Raw genomic sequence first — 21,102 nt, 5'->3', positions numbered from 1 at the left:
ATGGTTGGAGCCCAGGGCAGCCCCAGGCAGCTTGCAGAAGGAATTGGTCTGAGCTCAGGGGTGTACCCTCCAACCGCTTTTAATTATTTTTGTCACCCTGCAAAATATTCTAAATTACTGGGAAAGAGAATGCAATTGCCCATCTCTTGGTTAGGGAAAAGCAGAAAACCATGCCTAAGGATCTTGTCAGATTATCTCCAAAGCAGGAAAGTAGTTTCTTAAAGAAAAATTGGGGTGCTGACGCCAGAAGATGGGAGAATGGACGTCAAGGGACCAAACCACAGTTCTTGTTCTTCTGCATGTCTCAGGATGGGGTAGTGTGTGGGGCCCACTTAAAAACTTAGATACACTACAAAAGATACATGATGCCTGCTCCAAATATCTCACAGTGTCACTGTACCCCAATGACAATTGTGTATTAGTCCATTGGCTGAATCTGTTAGTCAGAGCCTGGATGTGGGTTTTCTTGCTTTTTTTTTTTTTTTGAGATGGAATCTCACTCTGTTGCCCAGGCTGGAGTTCAGTGGTGCCATCTTGGCTCACTGCAACCTCCATCTCTCGGGTTCAACTGATTCTCCTGCTTCAGCCTCCTGAGTAGCTGGGATTACAGCCATGTACCACCATGCCCCGCTAACTTTTATATTTTTAGTAGAGACGGGGTTTCACCATGTTGGCCAGGCTGGTCTCAAACTCCTGACCTCAAGTGATCTGCCTGCCTCGGCCTCCCAAAGTGCTGGGATTACAGGCGTGAGCCACCATGCCCGGCCTGTTTTCTTGCTTTCTTCCAAGATTGTCTCCCAGCCTTCAAAGCATTGTCTGCTCGTCGGATGACATGAGGCCCACCCGCTCTGCAGGGGAGGTCATTGAGTCTGACTTTGACCTTCACACCTGGACCTCAGCTGCTTCAGGAGAAGTCACTTTGGGCAAATTACAAGAACCTGGGGGATGTTTCATTACAGTGAAAGGAAGGCACAGAGTGAGTTTTGAAAGGATGGGTCTGTTCCCATGTGCTATATGACAATGGCCCTAGAAGGGTGTTAAGATACTGCGCTAAACACTCACCTCTGTCCAGGGCCTCTCTTACGGGCAATGCCTGGAGGGCAGTTGGGCTCAGCCTTCACATTCAAGAAAGACCTCAGATTTGTGCTTTTCAAATTATCACAAAAGCAGATTTTTCTAAAAGTCCCATAGGTACATTGCAAGAATTGAAAGAAAAAACTGTGTCAGGCAGGGTTCTTAGCTGTAATCAAGGGAAATCCACTCTAAATAGTTAAACAAAAAGGGAGTGTATCGAAGGATACTGGGTGGCTCATAGACTCCAGGAAGGTTGGAGGAGCAAGCTGAGAGGCGGAACAGCCAGGACTGATGCCCCAGGCATCCCACAGGGCATCAGAGAACTCTGATCCTGCTCCTAGGCACAGATACTGTAGATCACCTCACTGTGGTGGAGCTCAGATCCTACTGCTAGAATCTCTGTCACAGCTGGCCCTAAACCCAGGATTGACCCATCTCTGTCCTCCACAAGGATTCCTGTGGTAGCTGCTTCCTGTGTCACCAACTTGCCAGGCAAAGTCTGGTGCTAGGGCATCATTTTGAAGGAGCCCAGGTCAAATGCCTGGGCCCCAGCTGCAAAGAAGGCTGGGAAGACATGTTTTTGGCTTCTGCCATGGGGAGAATTCCCAGAGGAAGTGTGTTCAAAGGAATGACAGATGTCCTTACAAAGATGTGTGACTCTGAACTTGCATTTGTTCCAATAATGGACCACATCTCCCAAACTGCACAACAAATGCATAGATTTTAAATACCGTTTGGTAGTAATCTGATATATCATGTGATGATATTGTTTTGTATTATTATGTTTAAAACTATCTAGAATTAAATATTTAAATTGTACCACAAGTTTTAAAACTTTCTTATGGCAGGGTTACAAATATAACAGTATTCTCAAAAGTTGAAAGTGGTTTCTGCCTCTCACAAGTTCATTCAATATTAAACTACATGAACCTTGTGCAAGTTCTGAAACAGCTCTATTTCAGCATTATCATCTTGGAAAGGTAGTAATAATACTGAGCTGTGTGCTTATTACAGTTGGTAATATTAGAATCGCCAAGTATTTATAGGTATTAGTGAACAAGTATTTCATATAAGCTAAGATGCCACTAAGAATGATAGTTATAACAATTTTACATATTTATTCATTACTAATTAACCTGGACAGCATGCTAGAAAACCCAACAGAAATGGACTGGATGTTTACCTATCATTTACTTCAGTGTTCTGTTCCCAAAACACAGTCATGTCCCAGAGGACAGTGGAGGCAGGAATTTAAATTGACCTGACTAAACAGGAAGATAATCATGCAATCTTTTTATTTGATCATCACATAAACATTTATAAAGCACGTAGTATGTGCTGAAGCTAAACCAACCTAGTCTCTTTCTTAAAGCGTGCACCAAGTAGGAAAAGAGAGCCTTGTCAAGAGATCATTGTGATACTTTCAGATAATGCTAAACGACCGAGGAAAATGTTCAGTTTCACCCCGTGTCATCAGGGTCAGCTTCTAGGGACCAGGATTCTTGGGTGGAGTTTTAGGGAAGGGAGAAGGGCAGAAGTGAGGAGGGCATTTAGGGAAAAGATAACCTCATGTGCAAGGATTCAGAAGTGGGAAAGCTCCTAAGATTGGAGAATTACAGCTTAAGCTGGAAAGAAAAAGTTGGGTGCCAAATGACACCCTGTCAGACACCTTCCAATGTGAAAGTGGAAGCACATTCCTTTTGCTGCTGGTGATAATGCCTCAAATTTACATTTTGTGTTAATTTGACTTCATTTACATAATGACTTATTATAAAGTATCTCTTAGATGTTGTCTAATTGTCCTCTTTCTCTTGCTAACCCCAAGGCTGAGAAAGTCAAGGTAATGACCTTCAAGGCAAAGAAATCCGATTTGATATTTTGCTGTGTCAACCTCATTTTAAGATCACAACTTACGTCAAGGAAATAGTATAACAAGAACGCTGAAGATACTTGGAATCCGCCATCTTCCTTTTCTTAACCCACAGAAAAAGCTACTTTGTATATTCCCTCCTGTATTTGCCCACATGCATATATATTTTTCTGGTAGACATAATGTATATAATCTCTGTTTTTCCATTAATATTACATAGTTATCAGGGTTTTTGCTTCTGACAGTATTTTTAATTCTAGTCTTTCATAAATGCCTAATATTCTATAGAACTGACTTTGGAAAATAGTTATGCTTCAGTTTTTAAATAGTTTAGGCAACATTGTAATGACAATCTTTGTGTATAAAGATTATTTCTTCTGTTAGATGTTTTCCCTAAGAACTTCAGTAACTCTTAAGAATTTCTTTTTTCCTCCCATTCATGTACTTTAAATAACCATTTCAGCACAAATTTTTAATTCATTTTACTTTCTTCATATAGCAGCCTTACTAATGCATCAGTCCAAAAATCTTCTTTATATAGTATGCTGTAATACAATACCAAGAGTCCCTCCCATCAATGTAACTGTGATGCTTAGGATTTCAGCTGCCCAGGCTATGGAAATATTTGACAGATTGTAATGGCCATATAAAGTCTTTTCACCCTGAAAGTCTGAAACCCCTCTATATTGTTTCCTAGCTTTATTTTCTTGGAGTTTGTATCTTGCATCACCATAATTCATCATAACTCATTCTATACTTAGTATTCCTTTAAATATTTTCTTCATTTTCCTGTTTTAGTGATGTTATTTACCACTGGATTAATACCCCTCCATCCTTCTTAATGTTTGAAATTATTGTTGTATTTGTACCTGCCTCCTGCTTCTTGGTGATTCCTTGACATTTCTTTATATAAGTAAGTTGGTTCCTAAGGTCACTGAAAGCTCTTTTTTTTGCTGCAGCATACACTTAAAATATGACCCAGCAATTTCACTCCTGGGTATTTACATTAGAGAAATATTCATGCAAAACAGGTACCTCAATGTTTATAACAGCTCTATTCATATTCATCAAAGAAACTATTTAGAAACAACTCAGATGACCTTCAGTGGGTGAATGTATAGCACACTGTGGTATGTCCATACAGTGGAATACTATGCAGCAACAAAAAAGGAGCTATTCATACACACAACAAATTGGATGAATCTCCAAGGATTGATGTGGAATTAAAGAAGTCAGTCTTGAAAGATTACATACTCTTTGATTCTACTTATATGACAGTCTTGAAAAGAGAAAACTATAGTAATGAAGACTGGATCAGTGGTTGCCAGGTGTTAGGGATTGGGGGAGGGCATGACTACAAAGGGATAGTGTGAGTCTGGGGTAGTGGTAGCACTGTTCTGTGTCTTAATTGTTGTGATGGCAACACAAATCTATATATGTGTAAACATTCATAGAAATGTACACCAAAAGATCATTTTTATTGTAAATTTTAAAAATATAAAAAGATCCAAGTTTCCAGGCCAGGTGCAGTGATTCATGCTTGTAATCCCAGCACTTTGGAAAGCCAAGTTGGGTGGATTGCTTGAGCCTTGGAGTTCGAGACCATTCTGGGTAACATGGCTAAACCCTGTCTCTACCAAAAACAATATAAAAATTAGCCAGGTGTGGTGGCACATGCCTGTAGTGCCAGCTACTTGGGAGGCTGAGGTGGGAGGATCACTTGAACTGAGGAGGTAGAGATTGCAGTGAGCTATGGTCACACCACTGTACTTCCAGCCTGGGCAACAAGAGCAAGACCCGATCTCAAAAAATTAAAATTAAAATTTAAAAAAAAATCCCAATTTCATCAAACTAGTCATATGTCCTTTGGCAAATGATATAACCTTTCTAAATCTCAATTTATTTTTCCTATAAAATGTGGAAAATACTCTCTACCTTGGAGAGGTGTTCTAAAGATGAAATAAGATGTTATAAACCATCTCCATGACATACTAGATGCTCCTCTTTCTCCTTTCCGTGGCAGCTGTTTCTCACTGGGAGCAGATTCTTTTTTATTATTATCATCACTGTGCTTTTTTACAGCTATTTGGCTCTTAGGTAGCAGCCTGGAGCCACTGAGGGTTTCAAGCAGGAAAGTGACATGATCTGATCTTCATTTTTAAAAGATAATTTGAGCAGCTTTGTGGAGAGTGGTAAGGAATGCGGGGGGCGGGGGGGTGGTAAGAGTTGAAACAAAGAAGCCAGTAAGAGTTGTTGGAGTTGTCCAGGTGAGAGATGATGGTGTAGACTCCAGTGGGAGCCATGGAGAGGGGGAGAGGAGGAGAGGGGTCTTATTTTGGGAGGAGGTAGAACAAAGTAGCTTGATGCTGGCTTGAGGGGTGAGGAAAGATAAATGGTGATGTCATTTACTGAGATGAGAACTCAAGGGAGGAGCAAACTTGAGCGGGTGGGTTGTGGTCAGCATTAAAAGTCAAGAATTCTGTCTGGGCATGTTGGGATTGGAAACCAAGTAAGCAGCTGGACCAAGGACCAGGCAGTGTTATCTTGTTCATTTCTAGGACTGCAGCACACACACAGCAGCTGGGGCTTCCTCCTCAGCCCTTCCAGATAAGGCTGGGGGAACTTTGAGCTGCTCCTCCTTAGACTCACTCAGCCTTGAGGATTTTAGCAAAATTTATCTCTTTAATCCATTCCTGAGAGGGATTGTAGAACCTTCTACCATAATTCAGATTATGCTATTATTCTAAGTGAAGTAACTCAGGAATGGAAAACCAAACATCATATGTTCTCATTCGTAAGTGGGAGCAAAGCTATGAGGATGCGAAGGCATAAGAATGGCAGCATGGACTCTGGGGACTCAGGGGGAAAGGGTGGGAAGGGGTGAGGGATAAAAGACTACACACTGGGTTCAGTATACACTGCTCGGGTGATGGGTGCACCAAAATCTCACAAATCATCACTAAAGAACTTACTCATGTAACCAAACACCACCTGTTCCCCAAAAACTATGGAAATAAAAAATTTTAAAGAAAAAAAGGACTCAGATTATGCTCATATTATTCACTGCTGCCAGATTTTTTTCTTTTCCATTTAATGAGATTTAAGGAAAGGAGGCATGTAGCATTTTCAAATACCTAGCCTGGAAGTCATCAATCATTTTGTGTAAGATTGAAAAATATTATTAAACTACTGAGAATGATGACACAGGTATGACATAGAATATGCTAAGAGATTATATTCCAACATATTTGGTTATTTCTGTTATCTTCAAATTTCTAGTTTTGCTACAGACAATGAAAGAAATTACATATATACTTTTCCTTGATAACTACCAAATCCAGTTGATAACTATCAAATATCTATTTCCTTTGGGAAGGCAGGAGCAGGCATGGGATTTGGGAAGGGGTTTTGAAGAAGCCTCCATTGTATCTACAAAAAGTTAAAATTCCATAGAGCTGGATATAGGGTCAGTGTGTTCATCAGTCATCTGTGTTTAAAAATATTTTATAATTTAAAAATGAAAAAATGTTAACATATAAATACAAATAATTTTAAAATCTGAACATAAAAGACAATGCCCTCCTTCCACCCACTCTACCCTCATTAATCACCTTAAAGAGTGATCTCTTGGGTTTTTCTCTCAGAAAAATGTAATTACTTTGTAATGAAATGTTAATGTTTTGTTCTATTCTTAAAGTCACTTGTTACAGTGATGAAGCTATGACCTAATAGAGTTGCTAAATTTTCTTCTAAGTTATTCTTCTTTTAGTATTTTATATTTATCAAGTGAGCTGGTGATGATCTGGAACTTATTTGTTGTTTTCACAAATATAGGACTATCTCAGCAAAAACTCATCATCAGGCTGTTAACTTCAACATTTTCGAGGGCATGGTTTGCCACGGGGTGCCCCTTGTGACTATTTCAAGAGGCAAAGTGGTGTATGAAGCAGGAGTGTTCAGTGTCACAGCAGGAGATGGGAAGTTTATTCCTCGAAAACCATTTGCTGAATATATTTACAAACGAATAAAGCAGCGAGACCAGGTGAGTGTGCCACAGTGGGATACTGCTACAGGTCAGACTGTCTCCTGCTCCTGGATATCTGGTTGGTAGTGGTGGTGTTGACACTACACTTGGTTTAAGGTGTTCCTGGGGTGTCAGGATTGATATGAGAGATTAGAGATGCCATGTTTTAGAGAAAGGATCATTATTGGATGGATGCATTTCCCCTTGCAGACTGATAGGTCAGTTCGAGATTTCCAGATTGTGGGAGAATCTGGTGGGGGCTTTTGGCAATTGTGTTAGTCAGGGTCCTCCAAGAGGCAGACACCCAGATGGATAAAGGTGTATGAGTTTTATTAGGGGAAACACCCGTGAAAGAAACTAGGAGGTGGCTGGAAAAGATTGGGAGAGCCCTCAGATTTTAAGTTAAGTCTGAAACCAGTGAAGAAAAGAAAGAGAGAAAATGGGTAAAGGATCATCCTGGAATACCCTACAGTCTAGGGGAGGCTGAGAAAGGCCTTCAGGGAGTCCTAGAGCCATGTCTCAGATCTCCCAGCTACAGGCCAGGCCCAGTCATTGGCTGAGAGCCACTGTGGGAGGTGTGACCTCTGTGCATTAGTGTAATAGAGTTCAGAGCTCAGCCCCTTGAAAAAATGTGCTCCCAGTTGAAGATCTGCAAGGTTCGTTTTTATGACCACCAGTGCAATGGTGGAGTTTTGGGCTGGAGAAGACCTAAATACAAATTCTGTCTTGCCCTCGCCACCATTTCCTAGCTGTGTAGCCTTGAGCAAGTTTCTCCATCCTCCTTGGGCTCAATTCCCTCATCTGGAAAATGACAACAATGTTTCCTTCCTAACAAATTGTGACACTCAAATGGGTTTTTTAAATGAAAGGCATGGCCCAAAGCAGTAGCTCACCACACCTGTAATCCCAGCCCTTTGGGAGGCAGAGGTGGGAGAATCACTTGAGGCCAGGAGTTTGAGAACAGCCTGGGCAACAGAGTGAGACACCATCTCTACAAAAAATTTAAAAATAAAAGATAATTAGCCAGCCACACCAGTGCACTCCAGCCTGGGCAACAGGTTGGTAGGAGGTCAATAAATGTCATTTTTGTCTCTTTGCTTTCCCCTTTTGATGAACAAATCTATATCAAAGACCCCTGTTATTATAAAAGAGATATTTGGGCTTTCACACAAGTTTTGTTTAGTTCACACAGAGTTTGAAATAATTTTAAAATTTTGCTATGCCAAATACACTAAAATATTTGAGAATTTTAGATTTTAAAAATCTAGATTTCTGGATTTGGGGGCCAGGGGAAGCAAACCTGTGTCCTCAATCCCACATGGGTCCAATGGGCCAGAGCTAGATGGCAGGCCCCTAGCTAGGAGGTATTTCTGGGTTTCACCCAGAAGGCTTCACACATTACTTGCCTGGCCATGTAGATGGTAGTGTTTGCCACCCTTGGACTAGTTCTAAGGCTTCTCCCTCTTCTTTCTATTTTTCAAATGTACCTCTGCTTTTCCAGAGCTCTCTGGCTGTTTTTTTGATTCAGTTCATTTGGATCTTGTAGACTCTTTGGTTTCTCCTCTAATGTCTTGTGAAAAATTTTTACTTGTGGATTCTCAGAGTCCATTACGCAAGATTTATCCATTTTTAAACACTTCCTAAGGCTTTGATTAGGTAAACAAATGTTCTCACGTGCTTTAAATTATCAGAAATGCTATAGCTCTTTTTATTCTGTATTTATATGCTCAGTCAAAATAGATGGTTTAAGGTTACAGTTAATATTTCTGGGGAGTTAGTTTATAAATGTTAACACTAATGAGTGACAAGTAGGTGGTAACTATAAGAATCCTAGGATCCTAGGTGTTTCTGAAGATGTATGTGATAAATAACAGCAGCACTAACATTTAGTGAGTGCTTACTGAATGCAAGACACACTGCTAAGGTCTCTGTCACCACAATAACCCTGGGAGGGAGGGAGGTATTTTTTTCACTTAAAATTAAAGAACTGGACAGGCATGGTGGTTCACACCTGTAATCCTAGCAGTTTTGGAGGCTGAGGCAAATGGATTGCCTGAGCTCAGTAGTTCAAAACCAGTCTGGGCAACATAGCAAAACCCCATTTCTACTAAAAATACAAAAAATTAGCCAGGGGTGGTGGCGCACTTCTGTAGTCCCAGCTACTTCAAAGGCTGAGGCACGAGAATAGCTTGAACCTGGGAGGTGGAGGTTGCAGTGAGCCAAGATCACACCACTGCACTCCAGCCTGGGTGACAGAGTGAGACTCCATCTTAAAAAAAAAAAAAAAAAAAAAAAGTTAAAAAACTGAAGCTTCAAGAAATTAAGAAATTTGTCCAAGTCACATAAGCAAGTATATGGCAGGGCCAGGACATAAACCCTGCTTATCTGATTCCAAAAACTTTATCCTTAAGTAATAATAGATACTGTAAATTATAAACATTGAGTTGAATGAAGTAATGAAGGATAAGTTACTCAGCATTTGTTTTGGAAAAAAATCTCTCAAGGAAAACATTAATCTAAGTTGGAGGCACTGATGGCAGCTGGTGCATTCATGAGACTATAGCAGTAATCTAGGAGATGAACAGAGAGGGTGGATTTAGGATATCATAAAGTAGTTCAATAGAACTGGGTGATAGATTATGTGACACCTGAAGTGGATCCAAGGCAGAGCCAATCTTGGCCTCAGTTCCAGTTGCTTCCAGCAGGGGCGCTAGACTAACAGGGAACCCTGATGGACCATATTTAAATGCTTGGCTTTGCGTTAGTCTTCTTGCAGAGAAAATGTTTTGAGGCAGCAGAGGTCCTCAAATCACTGGTTTCATCAGTTCTCCTTTGCAAATTGTTTTGTGATTTTTTGGCAGAATTAATGCCAACTGCAATTTTTATGAGTTCACTATCAATTCTGTGAATTATTTTAGTTTCTTAATACTTTTTTCTAATATCAAATTTTTAGGCATTTTAGTGCATCATTGTTTTAAAAATACCAATACATGATAGTTATCATGTGTTGTTTTGAGCACTATCTGCCAAGCTCTGTACTAAGTGGTTTATATTCATTATTTTACTTAATCCATGCAACAAGCCAAGTGATAGGTATTATTGTTCCCATTTTACAGAATAGAAAGCTGAGTCTCAGTAAGATTAAGTAACTCCCTAGGTTAAGCATTAAGTAAACCTAAGAGTCAGGATTTGTGATAAGGTCTTTTTGATTCCTACTGTACTACTGGACCTCTGTAGAGACAAAAAAAACAAAAGGAAGAAAATAGTCATGAAACCCAAATCACAGAGAAATGCCTTATTAAAAAAATGTTGGTGTGGAAAAGATATTAAATAAAATGGATAAAATTAAATGAGGTTTGGGAACTCTCTGGAGATGGTTCCTTATGGCATTAGGCAAAGACAACTCACAGGATAAAAATATCACATAAAGGTTAAGAAAAAGAATTATAAAAACTCTGGATTTTTAAACTCACATGAGGTTATCAAAGTCTGTGCTTTGGTTTTCATTTCAAATACTCAGATTTCTTTGTGAGTGAGGATAAGAGTTTAAGGGCAAGCAGGAATAGCCAATGCTATTTCTTTGCTTATCTGTTATCCCTACCAAGAAAATTAATCACTTCCTATTCTGGACTCCCAAAGCACACAGTACAGAGTCACATCAGCATTTGCCAGTCCCTGAACTCAGCTGGTCTCCTGGCTAGAGTGTTAATTCCTTCAGAGCAGCATCTTACTCTTTTTTGCCAGTACTTGGTACATAGCAGGCATCTGGTAAGTGAATAAACTGCAAACAGAAGGAGCAAAGGCTATAGTTTCAGAGGTGCATAGAAGGAAATTTAACTAAATTTACCCAGCAGATTGTCCCTGCCTTATTTCAAATAGTGGGATTATCTATGACAGCTTGATTCTTATCTATGATTTTATTACATAATAATAAAATTTGTCAGCATCATACCATTCAGCTATTACTGTTACTGGATCTTTTGGGAAATTTCAAAGGAAAGAAAAGACATTTTTATCTGATTTGACAGCTTTGGGGAATTGTTAATTTATTTATTTTAAAATGTAGACAGCTGATCCTAAGGGAAAATATTGAATCAGAAGATGAGGCATCAAATTTTATTTGATAAATATAACATAATAGAATATATTTCAACTTCATATAAAAGTTGTTTAAGGAAAGGAAAGTAAAGGGAAAGAGGGAGGGGAAAATGTAACAGCAACTTGGATGTTCAAGATAATTCTGACTGAGCAAAATTACGTATTATTGTTTACCAAAATATATAGTTCTTTAAGTTAAAATGGGTTATGTTTCTTGAATTTTTGTGTGTTTAGAGTATTATAAGTTCCAACAAAATGTGAAAGTATAGACATTTGTTAAGTCATCTCTTTTTTTTCAGTGGTAGGGAACCCCAACCTTTTCTGGAAAATCAGGGTCACATTGCATTTTACAGTGTAACAGGAATAGCTTGGAGTAATGTATGGTTTCAGAATACTGCTGCCAAAGCTTTTAAACTGGGTTGTATCTTTGCAATGATAAGCATAATTTGCCTTGTAGATAAGATAAAATCGAGTGGATGGCTGCTTTAGTCCTTGAGATGGGTATTCTCCATTTCTGGAATAACCATTTGTCAATGTCTTTCTCAAGGTGGTAGCTCAGAGAAAATAATTTAAGACATATCACTTTCCATATAATCCTAATTTCTTCAGATTAATTACTACCAATACAAGGTAACACAAGAGACATATGTATGCATCTCTGCCCATCTCTTCATTCAGTGGTGTCAGTTTGGTAGCTTGAAATCAGCCAGGGAAGGAGTATTTACACCACAGAAATAGGCAGGTGCTTTAAGTTAGGACTTGAAGGGTGCTGAGGAAAAGGGAAGGTAGAGATAGTTGTTAATATTTACCAGCACATCACTATACACAAGACCCTTTCTAAGTACTCTTTTTCATGCTTTATCTAATCAGTCAACATTCGTTTAGTAAATATTTATTGACCACCAATTCTGTTCCAAGCACACTTTAATTCTTACAACAACCCTTGGAGGTAAGTAGTGATATTCCTATTTTATAGATTAAGAAATATAGGCTCAGTGAGCTCACCTAGTTACTAAGTGACAGTGTTGGGACTCAAATCCAGGTTTGTCTACCTCCAAAGCCAATCCCTTTAACCTGTATCACTGCAGTATCCTAACCATAAAGTTTAATCTCTACTCAAACAAATAGCCACCCATTCCCCCATCCTCAGGATATCACTCCCTCAGACTCCCCTCTGCACAGAGGGTTCACTTCCTCTTGGACTGGCAAATTTACCAGAGGAACCAGCCCTGAAATGAGACAGCCCAGCTTTGTAGCTCACAGCATATTTATTTATTTATTTATTTATTTATTTATTTATTTATTTATTGCTTCAAATCTTTCCCTCTCCCACTCCAGCCAGGATATTTTAAGGATTAAATTGAGATATTTGGTAAGTTGTAAACATCATCAAAATGTCACTTTTCATTGTTATAGATCACCGGTCGCACCTATGGCTTCCTCATGTACTAGTGATTCACAGAGCCCTGGGTAGCTCAGTTCAATATGTACCGAGCACCCTGTAAATTCACCAGGCCAGGCATGGATTTCATTCTCAGGGAGTCACTGTTTATTTGGTCTGTTTGCTGTTGACCCAGCATCTGCTGTTTGGTATTTGGAAGTTCTGTTGTTTTTATTGGTATTTTAGTATCTTAGCCTCTATGAACAGCATTCAATAATTAATACCTTTGGGATTCTTCTCTGTTGATCTTGCTATTTTCAGAAAATCTAGCATCCAGCTGGGCCTGGTGGCTCATGCCTGTAATCCCAGCACTTTGGGATGCTGAGGTGGGTGGATCACCTGAGGTCGGGAGTTCAAGACTAGCCTGGCCAACATGGTGAATCCCCCTCTCTAACTAAAAATGCAGAAATTAGCCGGGAGTGGTGGTGCATGTCTGTAATCCCAGCTTCTTGGGAGGCTGAGGCAGCAGAATCATTTGAACCCAGAAGGTGGAGGTTATAGTGAGCTGAGATTGCACCACTGTACTCTAGCCTGAGTAACAGAGTGAGGCTCTTTCTCAAAAAAAAAAAAAAAAAGAAAAAAAAAAAAAAGAAAATCTAGCATCCCAGCACATTCCATCCTCAGCAGTCAATATGATTAACTTTCTCTTTTCTTTTTTTTTTTTAGACAGAGTCTCACTCAGTTGCCCAGATTAGAGTGCAGTGGCATGATCTCGGCTCACTGCAGTCTTCACCTCCTGAGTTCAAGAAATTCTCCTGCCTTAGCCTCCCGAGTAGCTGGGACTACAGGCGTAGGCCACCACACCTGGATAATTTTTGTATTTTTAGTAGAGATGGGGTTTCACCATGTTGGCCAGGCTGGTCTTGAACTCCTGACCTCAAGTGATCAGCCCGTCTCAGCCTTCCCAAGTGCTGGGATTAGAGGTGTGAGACATCATGCTGAGCCCAATATGACTAAATTTACTATCAACTTATGTCTTCGTTTTTCCTTGTTTACCTAACCAAAAAGCATTTCTGCAATTATGAAAGTGTAATGATAATTGGAATTAATGTTTATTTATAGAACCACAAATTATATAATTATCATTTCCATCTCTCTATTAATTTGTCACAATGACAAGTATCATCAGATACCGAGAACTCAAGTTCAATTCTCATTTACCCACCAATGTCCTGCTAGGCGAGATGCCACTTATGTCTTCTGTATTACTTATATTTTGTGCGTGCTGCTATAACAGAATATCTGTGGCTGGTTAATTTATAATGAACAGACATTTATTAGCTCACATTTCAGGAGGCTGTGAAGTCCAAGAGTGAGGAGCTGGCATCTAGAGAGGGCCTTCTTGCTGTGTCATCCCACCGAGGAAGGCATCACATGGCAGAAGGGCAAAGAGAGGAGAAGGGGGAGAGCCAAAGGGACCAAACTTGTCATTTGATAAGGAATCCACTCCCAAGATAACAGCATTAATCCATTCATAAAGGCAGAATCCTCATGGCCTAACCATCTATTAAAAGTCTCACCTCTTAATACTGTTACAATGGCAATTCAATTTTAACATGAGTTTGAGAGGGGACAAACATTCAAACCACAGCAACAGCCACTCATGGTTTTACCCTCAAGTCATTTTATTTGATTGTGATACCATCAAGATGGAAAGAATTGCTGTCAAGGTGTGATCATCTAATCTTGACCAGCATGTACTAGGGGGAAAAAAAAAAACCCATAATCAGATTAGCCTTCCAATGGTGTGTTCTCAGGACTTGAGTCTCTTGAAGTATTCCTTGAGAAAGCTGTCAAATAATTTTAGATTATGTTACCCTCAGGTGATACAATTGCCCAATATCATCAAAAATTTCAAGAGGTCCTATAGTCAAGAAATCTCCCTTCATTTAACAAATGTTTGTGGAGCACCAGCCACTATTCCAGATCCTGAGGATATAGGCATTAATAAGACAGCCAGTCTGATCACAAAGAGCTTACATTCTACTTGTTTCAACTGTGGTTCATGGTGCTTATGTTCTAGTTGTGTTTGAGACAATTTTACACCTCTTTGTGCTGTAGCCAATGAGCACAAAGGAGATAAAGGAGTCTGGAGCTCAAGAGACATCAAAGCTGGAGATAAAATGTGGGAATCATAACATATAGATTTAAAACCGCGAGTCTAAGGTCACCAAGGAGACTATATTAGAGAAGAAAGTGGGCTTACAACAGAGCTCTGGGCCCACCAACCTTCAGAGGTGGAGGAGAAGAGCAAGCATCAGTGGAGCCTGAGAAGGCTGACCAGTGAGGCAGGAAGACCATCAGGAGAACATGGAGTCCCAGAAGGCGAGAAGAGAAACCTGCTGTCTTTGTTCAATCCAGAATACTCTGTTGCTTCATCCTGGTTTTTTTCTGTGTTTTATGCTGCATAAATGTCCTCTAAGAATTAGGTATGCTTTTGGCCAGGAGAATAGCGATGGAGTCTTTATTATCACCATACTCATCTAGGATGCCAGAGAAAGAGGCTCACTTTATTTTTACCCTGACTGCTAGTGTCAAGTACATGCATTAAGCAATGGCTCTGCCATATGCTGGGGTCTGTGTCAGGCTGGGCAGTTCATACTTCAGACAGAGGTTTGCCATTGTCGTTAGAGAAGGAATAAGACAAGCATTGCTAAGTGTTGGAGGTTAAGTCTACTTAGAAAACAAATGTGCAGCTGAACTTTTGAATAACAACAGTGACGGTTTCAGATTCTGCAGAAGGAGTGCCATCACTTTTCCATTTTGTCACAGTGAACATCTAGTGATGTCCTAAAACATGCCCAGAGAACAATGCCAGGAGCGACAGACAGCACAAAGATGAAGAAGGCATGAATCTAGCCATCATAGAGCTTATGTGACCCACTTCTAAGGATGAGCAAATATTAAAGGGTTAAAAGGGCTGAGAGGCTTGAGACTAGAACTTAAGTTGTCTTTGATTTCTGTTAACTTATCTATCAAAGGGAAAGACTGTGGAGTGTGAGGCAGCACAAGACTCCTGACAGGCGGCTGCTTGTTTCGGAGGTGGCCGTGCACGCAGGCGTGGCTCCCATCCACGGCTATTCTGAGAGGAAAGCAGACCTGGCCCACCCAGAGCCTCAGAGGCAGGCAAGAGAGAGACGGTATGCAGGTTAGACCCGGCCAGTTGGGTCAGAGACGTGTGATGGTCAGCGTGACCAGGGTGACAAGCCAGACATGACTGGCTCCATGACTGAACAGCCAGAAAGCAGTTTGTAGGCAGCCGGCCACAGAAAAATTACAGCCCAGGCCAGGCTCAGTGGCTCACGCCTGTAATCCCAGCACTTTGGGAGACTGAGGCAAGTGGATGACTTGAGGTCAAGTCATCAAGACCAGCCTGGCCAAAGTGGCGAAACCCTGTCTCTACTAAAAATACAAAAATTAGCTGGCCGTGGTGCTGTGCACCTGTAATTCCAGCTACCTGGGAGACTGAGATATAAGAATCGTGTGCATGTAGGAGGTGGAGTTTGTAGTGAGCCGAGATCGTGCCACTGTGCTCCAGCTTGGGTGACGGAGTGAAACTCTATCTCAAAAACAGAAAAAAAAAAAAAAAGAAAGAAAAGAAGAGTACAGCCTGGAGAACAGATAAATGATGCAGCACAACAAAAGAGCATGACAGAAACTGAGTCAGCCCAGGCCAGGCCAAACCACAAAAAGAAGAAAGCAGGCTTAGATGGGAAGCCCCCTTCATACCTCCCTCCCCCAAAATCCCTTCTACCCATATCTATTGAGTGCTTGTTATGGAGAAGGAGAGTAGCACACCAGCCCTCTGTCTGCTGGGGGAGACTGACAAGTGTACAGATTATTCCAGAAACCTGGGGTAAGCAAGATAGTGCATAGGGCCCAGAGGGCCAAAGTTTCCTAAACTGATGATTAGCTGAGCTGAATAATAAAAGAGAAGTCAGATAATTACACAACAGTGAGAGCGGCAGCCTAGCCCATGCAAAAGCATGGCCCTGACCAGGAGCTACCAGGAAGGATTCTGATGTGCCTGGAGTGGGTGGTGCATGTTCCCAGAGCCTGCAAGCTGGGTTCTGGGGAAGCATCCTCTAGGTGATGGAGCAGCCTGTAGAGCAAACCCAGCCCTGAGTGAAGAGGACAGGCCCTGTGTGTGATGGCCCCACCTGAGTCACCGGCATGGGCAGTCAGTTCCCAAGAAGGAGTCCAGGACAGACAAAAAATGAACAGCTGAAAATCCCAAGTAGTGTAGGTTCAAGGAAGTAGTGTAGGAAGAGGGAGACGGAGTGGGATCTGAGGAGGGCTATACAGCACACAGTAGGCAGCACAAAAGTCTGCTCACTTAGGTCACATGCTCCAGAGGCGCTCACTGCAGAAGAGCCTGAAGATTGAACTGAAATCAATAGGCTTTGAATGCCATAGGCTTTGCTGAGTATGAATGCCAAGAGGAGCATAGAGGAGGCAAGCCCTCTAGGTGATAGGCAGGAACGAGCTGAAAGAAGGACATAAATCTTGGTTTGCTCGGATGGGCCTGGATTATACTTATGTTAATTATGTTTAGTGCCCTTTTCATGTTCAGAAGTGTCCTACTTTGGATGATAAATTGTACAGTCACCCCAGGTTTAAGTGATATTCATGCAGTCTGGCTTGGAAAGTAAAGCCAGGAGAGGGAAAAAAACAAAAAAAAACAGGGACCAAGGACCTGAAAGGGAGGATGCGGCCAGAGAGTGGGGTATTAGGTGAGTTTAAGGTTTCAGATGTGGTGCTCCAAGGTGGTAGAAACGGGAGGGTGGCGCTTCATTTCCTGGTGTCTGTGTTCCTCAAGATGACGACAGGGATCAAGGACTGAGTAGCTAGTGAGCCAAAATGGAAGTCCAGCAAAGCATTTAGACAGATACAGAAAGTGGGCAGCCTGTTGAGGGAAGGGCAGGGGTTCCCCCATTTCCTGAGCACTCAGTTGCCCACCTGGTGCTGGGCTTCAAGTTCTGTGGCTGCAGGGCCTTGTTCTGTGTTGGATCCTTGGTGTTTGGCATACTCTCTGGGGCTGTGTGAGCTCAGTGAATATCTGCGGAATGAATGAAGAAAATGCTTGGCTCTGGAAATTCTCAGCTATCTGAGAGATAGGTTTATTTCCCCCATTTCATGGATGAGGAAGTAGGCCTGGAGGCATTCATTAACTTGTCAGTTTCCTACACGTAGTAAATGGCAAATGGAGAATTCTAACTGAGATCTGTCTCACTTCAAAGGTCACACTGTTGATCACTACAATGTATTAGTTTTGGTGGTCAAGATGAGACCCACAGTAATTTGTTATCTGTGTGTGTGTGTGTGTGTGTGTGATTTCAAAACTCTGCTCAAGCACTGACAGCTCTAGCTGAATCTAGCAGAGGGTTCTGCTGCATAGTCGGTCACCAACGAGGTGAGATTCTGTGGACAATTCATAATGCACAGAGACAGTCAGGAAAGGGGAAAGCACACACAATTGCTAGAACCTGAAGCAACTGCTCTGAGTGTTAGGAGAGGTACAAAGAAGCACTGCAAACTCAGGCAAGTAGGATTGGAGCTAGAAGAAAAGGTCGGATGTTGGAAAGGACAGTAGGAGACAGTTGTGGGACTCAGAAGGGCATGAGGATATGGCAGAGGCCCCAGTGAGTGTCCCTGGGCCTCTGTCTGTTGCAGATTAGTACCCACAAAAAGTGGTACAATCCAGATTCTCAAGGTTGCCAGGAATTTCTTTGAAAGGCCAAGGGGATGGGGAGGCATGTGATAAATTTACAAGATGGTTTTTTTGCTCTCACAATTATTAAAGGGAGCTACACTTAACTTTGAACTCAAGAAAATAAACCACAAAAGAGAAATGAAATGTTCTTTTTCAGACTTGCACACCTACCCCCGTGGAGCGTGCACCCTATAAGGGAGAAGTCGCCACACTGAAATCCAGAGTGACAAAAAAAGATGCCACAGTGGAGACCAGGAAACAGGCCCAACCCTGAAGTGTGTGCTGTTGGTAAGGGACTGTGGACAAGAAAAGTCTTCCTGCATGAGAGCATTTGAAATTAGCATCTCTCCTCATAAGAGTTGAAGAGACCAAGGTCAGATGCTTCACAGTGATCTAAGACTCAAGGACAATTGAGCCCAGGGACGACTGATCAAAGCAAAGCATTTAGATAAGGTTTCCAGATTGTAGTAGGCCTTGGGCTTGCTAGAGAGTCATTCTTTGAGATGTTAGGAAACATTCAATACAGCCTTGGGGAATCAACTATGAGCAAGATGCAGTAAGGAGGCTGATAACATACAGAGGGAACTACTTAAGACAGGGAGTACAATCTCATGGTCAAAATTTACAAATGGATTAGGACCTTATCTGGTGAAACGAATATTCATATTGTAAATACAACGGTATTCTACAATTTAGAATAAATGAAAAATGAATAAAATGTTGCTTTAGGGGGTATAATCCTCCAGGAAAATTCTTCGATAGTATCTGATTATTTCACAATTAGTTCTGGAAATAATATTACAGATACAGTCATTTTTGCAAAAGTATTTGAGCACTTCATCAGTTTTCTCTGTCTTTTGACAGGCTGATCTTTCTTTTCTGAAGTGTCTAGTATCATCATCCTTGTCAATTTTCTTTCTTCAGTTGTCTTCTGGTCCTGCTCTCTCAGATCCCCATTTAACAGTGGCTTTGCTGTAATTTTAGCATCTCCCTAATATCACTTCCACTAACTTCATGAAATCTACATGTTTTGCCAGTTTTGCAATTTTGCTAGACTCTTAATTTTTTTTTTTTTTTTTTATGTGTGATATGTTTTCAGACATTTCAACATGTGGCCATCTGCACAAGACTTAACCCCAGAGGTTGACCTAATGGACCTGGTTAGACATTTGTGTTAATGAGAGGCACAGTTTGACAACGGTCTGGCTTTCTACATACTGAAGCACTGCACCTTTTCACATTTTGACAACCTCTTGTTCCCTGCATAAATCCTGTTCCTGCAGGGATTTGGATAATGAGGGCTTGAATGGCAAAGCCGTCTGTGCTACATGCCATGTTCTTTCATTATTGAACGGTGTGTGTTTAACAAGACTATCTAGCCCAAGGTCTCAACCTTTTTGTCATTTTCAGACTACCAGAATTATTCTTCTAATCCAGGATGATTTTGTTAAAAATTCAGGGAAAGATTAGTAAGAGAAAGAAATGCGATTGAATGCTGTAACATGCTATTAATGACATTTATAGGAGCAGGATTAGTGTTTACTTTGATTATAGCATTTCTTGGGGGCTCGGTTTGAATTCTGCATCTCTTTGTGAGGGAGAATGTTACAGTGAGTTCCTTTCATTCTCTTCAAAGGTAAAATCAGAGGAAAGGAGGCTGCCATTCCTTTCACAGCCAAACGTTGTCAACCCATGGAGAAGCAGGCCTTATTCGACTCCCTGGGATCCTTTAGAAAAAAATCACCGCTCTAGACTTCTTTGATTTTCTTTCAGAAGCAATTGCTGTCTTTCTCACTGTGTCTTTGTTGCTGCATAAGATTGAAGGTATAAATGTATATTGTTGTGATGGAAAAGCTGTGTGGAAATTCATTGATGATACTTTAAAATGTCATCTTTGCTTGTACTAGAGTTCTTAGAATTTTTAAAAATCATTTTCTTGTTTAAATAGTTTCATTTTTAAAAAAATGGTTACATTAGTTTTAAAAAAGCTCTGTGATTTTACTTTTTATTGTAATTAATAAACATTGAGATCTTCGTTTTACATCTTATCTGATTTATTTGTGTCTCCTTCTATCTAGTGGGATTGAGATTCTAGGAGGTTGGTTTTCATTTGAGAGCATGAGTTCCTGGCCATGTCTCTTCAGCAACTTTTGGAAATCTAGTCTCAGAAAATCCCACCTAATCAAATTAGATGCTCAAGTTTAAAATAAGTCCAAGGCAAATTATCCAATCACAATGATGAATGTGGGATTTGAGGGAATTAAATGGAATCAGCATGGCTGAAAGATGCTACGTTAATACCTTCCTTCCCCTACACTTCCTAGTCTATGGTATGATCCTTCTGTGTGTGCAGAGAAGCTAAGATTAGATTTCTTCTCCTGGGTAACTAGGTCAAGCAGGATTTTTAAAACAGGGAATAAAATTGGGGTGATTATGCTCTCCTTGCAGGTGCATCTGCCCCCAACATACTCACTTAGGAGTATATTTGTACATTTAACAAAGGGTAGTAGAAATTCAGTTTACCCAATTGTGATTTGTTTTGAGCACACAGAGAAAGGACAGTGAGCTGCACCTGAAGAAAATCCTTCTGTTTCAATCAAACTACAGCTCTTTTTTCTCAGGTTAAGAGATACTTTAAAATATTTATTTCTCTCTTCTACTTCGGTTGACAATGGGAAGTCTACAATAAGACTACTGAATCCTCTCAAAAGGAATATATAAATTGCTTTCTTACCCCGAAGTCAATTCCCACTCATCCTTTGGTATTCAGCTGAAATAGCACCCCACTAAGAGTCTTACCCAGATCTGACATGCTCCTCCGTAGGAGGCCAAGCATACACCCATCACCATGCCTTATCTTGTTGCCTTATAACACCTGTTCT

General features: G+C 40.8%; 1 protein-coding gene across 1 annotated transcript in view; it reads left to right on the top strand.

The window, feature by feature from the left end:
* Positions 1-20,261, top strand: part of DPYS (dihydropyrimidinase) — an 87,668-nt gene extending 67,407 nt beyond the window's left edge. The window contains exons 8-10 of the mRNA XM_025394391.1: positions 6,779-6,986; positions 18,378-18,508; positions 19,857-20,261. Coding sequence (XP_025250176.1) covers positions 6,779-6,986; positions 18,378-18,494 — 325 coding nt within the window. The 3' untranslated portion in view covers positions 18,495-18,508; positions 19,857-20,261. The remainder of the gene's footprint in view (positions 1-6,778; positions 6,987-18,377; positions 18,509-19,856) is intronic.
* Positions 20,262-21,102: the final 841 nt, after the last annotated feature.

Source organism: Theropithecus gelada, chromosome 8 (assembly GCF_003255815.1).
Source record: "Theropithecus gelada isolate Dixy chromosome 8, Tgel_1.0, whole genome shotgun sequence".
NCBI lineage: Eukaryota > Metazoa > Chordata > Mammalia > Primates > Cercopithecidae > Theropithecus > Theropithecus gelada.
The sequence above is the reverse complement of the archived record's forward strand: the minus strand, read 5'-3'. Positions and strand labels throughout refer to the sequence as shown.